At 40.5% G+C, this 10,597-nt stretch overlaps 2 protein-coding genes and 1 long non-coding RNA gene across 4 annotated transcripts; all 3 read left to right on the forward strand.

The window, feature by feature from the left end:
• Positions 1-1,673: 1,673 nt before the first annotated feature.
• Positions 1,674-2,781, forward strand: LOC132103649 (uncharacterized). Of its 2 annotated transcripts, none has more exons than XR_009423427.1 (4): positions 1,674-1,802; positions 1,914-2,049; positions 2,461-2,544; positions 2,704-2,781. It is a non-coding gene; the product is annotated as an uncharacterized LOC132103649 (long non-coding RNA). The 2 variants fall into 2 exon arrangements; XR_009423426.1 differs by having other exon boundaries at positions 1,914-2,044.
• A 3,290-nt stretch (positions 2,782-6,071) lies between these two features.
• On the forward strand, positions 6,072-8,592 carry LOC132103771 (uncharacterized). Its single transcript, XM_059508867.1, has 7 exons — positions 6,072-6,197; positions 6,893-7,046; positions 7,303-7,525; positions 7,606-7,732; positions 7,885-8,183; positions 8,274-8,364; positions 8,452-8,592. The coding sequence occupies exons 2-7, from the start codon at positions 6,896-6,898 to the stop codon at positions 8,590-8,592; spliced, it is 1,032 nt and encodes a 343-aa protein (XP_059364850.1). The 5' UTR covers positions 6,072-6,197; positions 6,893-6,895.
• A 399-nt stretch (positions 8,593-8,991) lies between these two features.
• Positions 8,992-10,178, forward strand: LOC132103772 (uncharacterized). The gene is made up of 4 exons (XM_059508868.1): positions 8,992-9,100; positions 9,269-9,440; positions 9,740-9,888; positions 9,992-10,178. The coding sequence occupies exons 1-4, from the start codon at positions 8,992-8,994 to the stop codon at positions 10,174-10,176; spliced, it is 615 nt and encodes a 204-aa protein (XP_059364851.1). The 3' UTR covers positions 10,177-10,178.
• Positions 10,179-10,597: the final 419 nt, after the last annotated feature.

Consider the following 10,597-nt stretch of genomic DNA (forward strand, 5'->3'; position numbering starts at 1 on the left):
GCGAGTTCCTTCATGATTTTCCATTGTGTTGCATGGTTTATCAGGGCATCTGTTTGAGCCCTTGGAATTTGTTCCGGATAAATCCTGACTTTATAGCACAGACTCTGTGGAAGTGTTGTTGCGACCAAGGCCTAATTATGTCCCTAGGTCGCATCTATCTCTTTCGCTTTCAGCAGGTGGTCCTGGAGGCTTTTTCCCCTGCTGTGGCGAAGTCTGGAGATCTAAGTCTTGCCCTGTGAGAGCTTAAGACTTATTTGGATTGTACTGCCCCATGGTTGAATCTGACCAGCTGTTGTCTGTTTGGACAAAGGAATAAAGGCCATGCGGTTACAAACAACGCATGTCCCATTGGCTGGTGGAGGCAATATATTTAGCCTATGAGGCGCGCGGGCTCGCTTCGCCCTTAGGAGTAAAAGGTCATTCCACGAGAGCAGTGGCTTCTTCTCAAGCCTTTCTCAGTGGATCTTCTATGGATGATATCTGTGCTGCGGCAGGCTGGTCCTCACCGAGCACTTTTATCAAGACTTACAGTCTGGATGTGAGGATGGCTCTTGGCTCCCAGGTTCTCTCCGTTTGAGCAGATGCTTCCTTGGATCCCAGTTATCAGGTACGTCAGGCGTGATGGTATAGCGTTCCCATAGCGGTGACGTCACCGCAGCATTGAAGTGACCTATGAAAGGGGACATCTCGGTTACGTATGTAACCTTGGTTCCCTGAATAGGGAACGAGATGCTGCGGTTCTGGCCGTGCCGTACCTTGATAGCATTCTTCTTCAGTCATGAAATCTGAGTGAAATGGCGCGCGGCACCAGGTATATATATGCGTACGCATGCATGGGCGGTGCCACGCGCTATTTGGCCAATAGGATTGGCGGGATGGTATAGGGCTTCAGACATTCGTCACACCGAAGGTTTTCCCATAGCGGTGACGTCACCGCAGCATCTCGTTCCCTATTCAGGGAACCAAGGTTACATACGTAACCGAGATGTTTTATGAAATAAACTAAACTCTTACCCGTGCTTCCCGTTCTTCATTCGCCATGCTGGATTACTGATGTAAAGGCTTAATTTCCGTTCTAATTAATCCATACTGCGCTAAAGGTGCGCAGAATCGTGCTCCTTGAATGCACTCCCTGCTAACACACGACGTAACAGTTACGTAACGTATTGGTAATTTTTGGTAATTCCATGAATTATCAATTGACAACGTAACTACGACGTCGCATGCACGTAATTGTATTACCATCACATTACCAACTCACAACGTCGTCAGTACGTCCTTCCAACGTAACAAGATAACCAAGAACGTCCCAGATAGGTCCTCTATTCGTAATATATTGGTAACTTCATGACTTACTGGCAACGTAACTACAACCTCGTATGCACGTAATTTTAATTACCATAATTTTTGTACATTCTTTATATGCTCCCTGAGTATAATGCTATTTATAAAGTGTAATTAAACTTCAGACACACGATTAAACGTTCCTTAAAAATAAAATGTGTTTCTTTTCACCAAGTCAGAATATGGACATGCTTTTAATATATAGTGACGTGGCATACAGCGCGCGCGCGCTTCCACAACTGACGCACCCACGCGCACAATATTGACAAGAAAGGAAATACATTTTTCGTAGTTGTGAAACTTTCTATTTCGTAAGGAGTTGTGAACGTGAAATAATGACAGACTGGCTACACCATCTCATCTCCCGCAGATACAGTAACGTTATCAGGAGGACAGCGCGTTTGTTTGAAGCACTTTTCACTTCAACTGTGTCTGACAGGAGAATTGGCTTTTCTGAGGTGAGTCTTACAATTTATAACAAATAAAGAGGTTGATAAAATGTATAAAACAAAAGTCTTGATCTCCGTAAAGACGCTAAAACCCTTTTTTAATATTATTGTTTTTATTAGCCTACTAGCCGTTGAGAGTTACCATGGCAACCGCGGACACATCAGCTGCTGGAGAGGAGAGGACTCGTCTGACAGTTTCTCTGTTTCTCGTCAGTTATACCAAAGAAAAGTTCAACAACTGCGACAGATTGGTTAAGTAACATATGCTAATATTATCCACAGTCTACTTTAAGTACTTTTGTTAACATTTATACCTCTGTGATTATGGCATCTTAATTATCTGATATGTCTGCTAGCAAATATTATGCTAGCTTAGAAACACAAGTATAACATAATAGATTTGAGCTCTTATTAATGAACGTTTGGGCTTTTAATCACATCTTATGTGTAAAGGAGCGGTTTTGATAGCTTTGTAAACGTTTTTGATGATAATAAAGATAAATGGAAGTAAGCTAATTCATTAAAACTAAAAGTCTGCACTGTAGAGTCTATCAGTGACGTCACTCGCGGTCTAAATTTGGCTGACACTATTTCAAACCAGTGTTTCAAACACGTTTTGATTTTTCATTGTAAACAAATATTGATTAAAATTGTACTGTGATTTCAGGAGTGTCTTAAAAACCCTCTAAAACAGAGGGGAAGTTCCAAGAAAATTTCTAATGGGAGCTGCTGACAGAGATAGAAAACACAGGTGATCCGAGGAAGCTTATTAAATAACTTAATATTTATTTTACACAACATATCATTATGCATCTGTAACATCAAAAAATGTGAATACTGGTATTTTAAGATTTATATGTATGTTTTCCATTTTGCTATTTTTCTTTTCTGCATTTCCCCTATTCTCTAGTTTGTTTATTTCTAATAAGGAGCTGGAGGCTGTGGAGAAGCAGATCCCTGACCTCGTGGAGAAGCAGGCCCAGCAGAGAGTGGAGAGAGTGGAGAGCTGTGCTGGAAACATTCAGGGGTTGACGCTCATAAGTCCAGGGTAAGTAAACAGCTAACCCTACTACCACCTCTACTCTGTGTGGTTCTCAGCACAAGCTTGGTGCACCCAGGACGCGATCTTCCCAGATGTCCACAGCGTAAGACATGAGCCAGGACCTGGGCGATGACCTCTCTGCTTCCAACGCCTCCGGTCTTCAGGATCTCCACCTGCAGGAGCTCCACTTCGCGAGACAGAACACGACACTGTTATCATCTGAGAGGGTTAACGACACCACGCTGCGGCAGACGGAGACGCTGAAGAGGGACTTCAGCAGCCTGATCGAGACGGTTCGCAGCACGACACCCGCGGCGACGATCATCGGGTCAGGACCACTGCCCACGTATCGACGAGGACACGAAAGGTTCAGTAGACTTGTTGCTTTAAATGAATGGTTGTTGTCATGGTGTAAAGAACAGAAACTGCTATTTGTTAATAACTGGAATCTTTTCTGGGAGCGTCCTAGGCTGTTTCGCGCTGATGGCCTGCACCCCGGCAGAGTCGGAGCGGAGCTGCTCTCTGACAACATCTCCAGGACACTTCGCTCCATGTGACTAGTAAGACAATTCTCAAATAACTATTATGATGAGTTTTGTTCTACACGCTCAAATAGAAGTACTTGTGCTGTCCAATCAATAAAGATTGTGTTTGTTCCAGTGTTAATTTTGACAGGCATTTTTGATTTAGCATTAGTCTAAACTCCACCAAACTACTGTTATAAGCATGAGCCCCGTCAGACTGGTAGTGGCTGAGGTGTTGCAAAAATATATAGTGATATTCTCAATGTTACCCAGAAAACAGGATACAGGTTTAACTCATTCGAAATACTTCAGCTTAATGTTACACTGTCAGACATGCAAAAGAAATCTAATGTATCTCTTGCTCTGGCTACTAGGGGTGTGACGAGACACTTATCCCACAAGACGAGATGAGACACAAGACTGGGTTCATGAGAGCGAGACGAGATTTTTTTTTTTAAAGAAATCCTCAATGATTTTTTTTTTGCATTATTGACACCGTTTTCCTAATGAATGTTGTTCAGTTGCTTTGACGCAATGTATTTTGTTTAAAGCGATATATAAATAAAGGTGACTTTGACTGATAAAATAAATATTTCATTTCATTTCATTCATCTCCTTTTTCGTAGTACATACATTTTCACATCAATTTATTAAAAGTAAAAAAAAAAAAACATGTTTAGGGCCCTATGAAATGTTTCATTTTTTCCCCAGCATATTATTTTGTATTATTATTGTTAACAAATTCTGTATTTTAGCATGTCTAACTATTTTGAATGCATAACACAACTTAATTTATTCATTTTATTTTTTCTTAAAGGTAGCCTTACTGATTTAGATATCATACCTCAAAGTGTTGTTACTGACCACTTCCTTGTATCGTGCATGCTGCATATTACTGATATTAACTATATTTCCAAAATGAGCATTATGAATGTAAGAGCCTTACATTAAATTTATAACAATCATTGTTAATGTTTGAATTGTATTTCAGGGCAGTTTGTGAAGACAGATAATCAAGAGAAGTCAGTTCCAGATCCACCTTCCACACTAGACCTCTCTCTCACGAGGATTGCTGTCTACTAGCATATTGTGTTCTCTTCAGACTTCGGGGGATGCAGATATTACTCAGGGACATGAACGCTTGAATATTGCAAGAATAGAGAAAAGTAAGAATTACTTAAGATTTTAGAATTTAATGTTAATTGCTTAAACATATATACATATATATTTTTTTTAGATATATTTTTTGTGGCAGTGTGAACTGGCCATAATGCTGTATGATAGGTGTGAGATTCATTAAACTTGATTTGCTATAATACATCTTTTCATAAGCTATTGCATATTATTTTCAATGAATTATTTGTAGTGGTTTGGTTAAGGGTGTGATTAGCTGACGTATTATTTGTGGGAGCTTGTGATTAGATGATGATTGTTTGCATTGTTAATGCTAATATTTAAATGCAATGTACTGAGTGCCTACTAAGACTTGCATGTTGGTGCATAATGTTTTGAACCTGGATGCTTACAGAAGGGTATAGATATTTAAATATATGGAAATGTATTTATTATTAATATATCTCAATCTATGTGCTTCTGTATGGGCTGAATGCTTTCAATCATATTTTGCTGTATATCCTATGTTTTTATTAATAATCTGGGTGTATTACTGTTCATATTTGCTTGTTAATAAATTAACTGAATTCATTTCGAGTATGTATTCATCATTCACAGCTGCTGAAACAGCCTTAAAATTAGTTTGGGCATATGAGGACATAAATTAGGTTCAAGTACTGCATGTCCGCCCATAGAATAATTATAAAAAATGACCAACTGATTACCAGCACACGACCACCGATCCGCGACGTTGCCACGACGTCGCAGTTACTTACTGGCAACGTCACAAAGCTACGTTGTGGCGACGTATCTGGGAATTTCACTTTTCCGGTTGCCACGACGTAACTAATTACGTCGCCACGACGAAACATTTTGGTCACCAGATTACGTTGCAGTTACGTAACAGTTACGTATTTGTGTTAGCTGGGACTCAGTGGCTTATGATATGATTGGTTGAATGGTAAGCTCGCATCTGATTGGCTAAAGAGTACGACAGACCCAGAGCCGTTGAAAAACATATTTAAAGGCCATCTTTCAATATAATTTTATAACTTAATTTATACAGAATATTGTATGAAAATGTAAATTTAAAAAGACATACATAAGAATACATATGTTTTACAACACCCACGGGCAGAAATTAAGGAAAAAAAGTGCCTATTCTAAGCTACGCGCCAAAAAACCGCCTTTTCCCAGAGAACGCGTCATATGACGTAACAACAGGCAAACATAGGCGCTGCAGCCCTGGTTCTCAGTGTGGGTTTACGTAGTCTGAGAGGTGGAAACAGAAAATAGAGATTGTCGTTATCGTTATTATAGTTATAGTAGGTTTGAGTTGTCACAATGGTGAATTCTTGTGTTTGTTTTGGATGCAACAACTCCAACTTGTCTGGCCATCGGGTCCACCGATTTCCAAACAAGAAACACAAAGATTTCCGTGCTTGGATACGTTTCGTCCAGGCAAAGAGAAGCAATTTCGCTGCCTCCTCGTTGACTAGACACACGGTGGTATGTGAAAAACAATTCACACCGGACAGCTACAACCAAGGAGATCTTATGGAATTTCGCATGGGATTTCAACGAAAAGAGTGGGTTAGGCTGGCAAATGGAGCTGTGCCATCGGTGCATGCAAGTCCACCTGCAAAATCTGGCGGGAGTGAAGAGTCTAACGTTAATGTTAGCACTAGCAGAGAATCTGCGCGTCGAAAACGGGAGCTTTGCACAGTAAGTCTTATAATACCATATACAAATTGTTGCATCGAAATGTAGCTCTGCATGTAATCTCTGCAAATGTATTTTTCTTGACGTTATAATGGATTAGTCTTGGCATGGCACGAAAGCCCGCCTAGCTGCCGTCAGCTTACTCTTGTTACACCCCGTGAGGCTGCACATGAGCCTCCTGCCACTTATTTTATTGAGCTATTAAGACAGGGTTCCAGAAATTTTTTTTTTTTTTTTTTATTACAATTTTATGTGGTCGCATTCGCATATTACTACTCGGTTAAATTCACGCATGAATTTTCCTGCATTTAACTTGTTTTAGCGCCCGCCAAATTGATTTTTTTGTCCCGCCAAAGTCTTATTTGATCGGTGAGTAATGTAGATGAAACGCTGCCCTTGTGACAGGGCGCATGTTTGACTGAAAGAAAGAGCGCGCACTTTTCACCGTCTCCAAAACGCATCCAAGTAATTCTTTACAATATTAGTTTTCTTAGTTAAATCGGATTTGCCTTGGTTTTCTTTGACTAATCGAAGCTGGTATCAACAAGGCACATGCAAGGGAATGCAGCTCGGGACTAACGTACTTTAAAAAGATTTTGAAAAGATTAACAGTCTTTTAAATAATGCATGAATGGGGGATTTTCATGAAAGGACTACATTTTTTAGAGTTCAAAGTTGTGATCTCGGTCTGTTTTCAGATTATGGGAGAGAGTGCTGCCAGCAAAGACGGGGCGGGTGCAACTGCCACTTCAGATCCTGATGGAGATGGAGACATCTCTACAATGGACCCTGAGCCAGAACTGGTCCATCGTGGATCACAGTGCAACATAAGATGTTTACATCGTTCATTAGGTAGTTAGCTTATATATCTAGCATTCAACATACATGCCATAAACAATCACAAATAAGGATTACGTCAAAAAATTTCATGATCTCCATGGTTACTATTTTGTCATTTCCACTTTTCATACAGTAAACATTAAAAATTAAGAACTTCATAATGTTAGAAAAATACATTTTTACTGGGTTGCATTAGATAGTGCATGTGTTGTTACCAATGAATGTACAATTGGTGAACAATTATTAAGATGAATCTCTTTCATCTAAGGTGTTCAGGTAAAGCCTCAGATGGTGGATGTGGGGACTCAAACCGAAAGGTTTGAGCATCGCAGATCAACTCCACTGGCCAGTCCTGAACAAAGTGATGATGAATGGTCATTTTCTGATATTGTCAACCATTCTGGTGATATGTCATGGAGTCCAGGGGAGGAGATGTTGAGAGAGTCCTTAGAGGAGGAACCAGAAGAGCTGGAATCTCTCAGTGACCCAAAGTAAAAACCTTTTTATTAATGGAAACTGTTTCTGATGTCATAGTCAGAATTAATGAGTGTTTTCCTTTTCTTGTTTTCAGTGCTGTTGACAAGTTCATTGTTTGCCAGAGGCAGTTGCTGTCCTTGTTCACAGTTTGCCCTGCATGCTGTGGGGAAACCCAGGGACGCATAATGCACCCGGAAGGAACTTTCATAAAAGTCAAGCAGGTAATGTCTTAATTGTCAACTGTCTATGAGGAGCTGAATTATAGTCTGTGAATGTACAGTATGTATATTCATTATTTGTGTCTTAACTATACAGGTTTTTTACTGGCTCATCTTAAAGCTGCTTGAGTATTGAATCTTCTATCATCTTTCAGGCCTGCGGAACTTGTGGCTATGAGCGTTACTGGCAAAACCAAGAGAAGGTGCATCGAAACATGCCTGCCTGCAACCTTTTACTCAGCGGTGCCATCCACTTCTCAGGTTGCATGGCTACTCAGACAATCAGGATGCTGAAGCTGTTTGGACTGCAGTGCATAAGTCCCGGCACTTTTTTCCGCCATCAGCGCTATTACACTATCCCTACCATCGTGCAGGCCTGGAGGAATGAGCAGAGTGGGATCATCAGGGAGTTGAAGGAGACTGGGGGTGGATTGATCCTGTCTGGTGACTGCAGGTAGAATGGTCCAGCTCACGTCACTGATGTAGAACAGGTCAATGTGTTTTTGCATTAACCTATAAATGTAACTGTTTTTGACGTTCTTAGATCAGATTCTCCTGGACACTGTGCCAAGTATGGTAGCTACTCCTTGATTGAGGATCGAATTAACAAAGTTTTGGATGTTCAGCTTGTCCAAGTAAGTTGATGTCACACAGAAATCTTGTGTCTGATTTAGTTACTGATATTACAGTTACTGTTCAGTAATAATCAGTTGGTTTTACAGAGCTCAGAAGTCCCAAGCAGCTCTTGGTGTGAGCTAGAGGGTCTAAAGCGGAGTATGCAGTTCCTGATGGACCAAGACATGCAAGTGTCTGCTCAGATAACAGACAGAAATCGGCAGGTAATGATGCTAGGAGAGATCTAAAGCTGAACAGCATTGACAGGCACAGTATCACTCAAAATCAATTCTATAAAATCAATTTGTGTTTTAGGTGGCCAAGTGGGTACGTGAGAAAATGTGTTCAGAAGGAACAAAGCATTTCTTTGACGTCTGGCATATTGGGAAAAGTATGTATTGTGATGCTGGTAGTTCTATATAACAGACTTGTTTTTGTAGTTAAATTCACTTTCCTAATAATTAATTTGCTCTGCTCTGTTTGTCTGCTCTGGAACAGGTGTACAGAAAGCACTGGATGCTGCTGCAAAAGAGAGGGACTGTGAGGATCTGAAGCTGTGGAGGCCTGCCATTATCAACCATCTCTATTGGACCGCAGCTTCCACCCCTACAGGAGATCCAGATGAGATGCAGGCAAAATGGCAGAGTATGATAAATCATGTACAGGACATACATGGACACAGCTCTCCAGCATTTACCAGCTGCGCACATCCACCGTTGGAAGGAGAGGCAAGAAACAAGGAGTGGCTGGAACCAGGTACAACATAATAGCCTATGTTAAAAGATGTCAAATGTTTTGAGGCTAAACTTTTTTCAGTGCTTGTAAATTTTAGTTTGGTTTTATCAATACGTAACCCCATGTGTACTAATAATTACTTGTGTTATGAAATGCGAGAGATTATATGACAGAATACGTTTTATTCAGGATCACCAGCAGCCACTAAACTGGAGAGTGTAGCTGCCAGGAAAGCACTGGTAAAGGATATTCGACAATTGTCACCTCAGCATCAGACATTCTCCCTGGAGGCCTACCATTCCCTTATTCTGCACTTTGCTCCCAAACACACTGGCTTTTCTTTTCTTGGGATGTACAGCAGGTAGTGTTATCACTTAAAAGTATCGATACTAATAAAATTAGTTTTTTTTTTTTTTTTTTCAATTTCAGGAAATTATGACAGAATGAATATGGCTAAAAACTAATGCAGTCTTGTATAGCAGACCAAAATGTTATAGATTGATAACAGCATTACATATTGTTTGCAAAAAAATAATTGCAAAGATGAGTCATTGTCTTATACCCATTTGAACTGAAAACATTAATGTCATATTTCTGTTGCATTTCACTGCATTGGGTTAGCTTTGGAGACCTAATGTTTTATCTACTTATCTCGTACAGACTTCTCTTGGCAGCCCTACATTTCAATAGTAATGGCAACAGAGATGTAGCGCGTACTAGTGAGGGTGAGGTACGCTACGCTGTTCGCTACCCACGGTTTCGGAAAGGTGGCTGGGTAGTCCACCCCATCAAGGAGAAACCATCTTACGGTTAGTAGTTTCACTTAGTTTTTCAATATCTTTTTTGTGTGAATCTATCTTTATGCGAGTCATCCATGTTACTAAATGTTTTCTAAACATTTCTCTCCTCAAGGATACGCAACAAATCTTATGGTCTCTCTGGTAGAGGAATACTGCAAGTCACCACAGGCCCTACAAGAAAGCAGTGCCGTCTTGTCCTCTGCTGCACCGCCCCCCCTCACCTCTTCCGTCCAGAAGGTTGCCAAGGATGAGGCAGTCAGCCTCCATCTCGCACGACACTCACGTTTTAACATGTAATAAAAGATCAATTGTACCAGTACAGTTTGTTTCACTATGTATTTATTAATCGTCTTCCAAGCGGGGCCACTGGAAACCTTTGTATGTTTGTCCCTCCTCTGCAAACTGCCTCCTTATTGCTGACACAACACATGAAGGTATGGCTTTCCTAATGTTCCTGCCTATTATTCCGTACGCCCAGCGGACAACCTGCCTGTATGCTGTGTATCGGAACTGCCTGTGGTGTAGATTGGGACATAATTACATTTTGATCATACCATGTTTTCATAGTAAACAATTCCAATGGTAAATATTGCATGTCCTGTTGGCTGATATTCTACTGTACTACACAACACCAAAGTTGTTTTTATAGGAAGTATATGGAAACCACTGAGTTTAAAAACCTGCTTAACAGGATTTACTATTTTGGTGTAGAAAAGCT

The sequence above is a fragment of the Carassius carassius genome, chromosome 24, assembly GCF_963082965.1.
Source record: "Carassius carassius chromosome 24, fCarCar2.1, whole genome shotgun sequence".
In the NCBI taxonomy this organism is placed as follows: domain Eukaryota; kingdom Metazoa; phylum Chordata; class Actinopteri; order Cypriniformes; family Cyprinidae; genus Carassius; species Carassius carassius.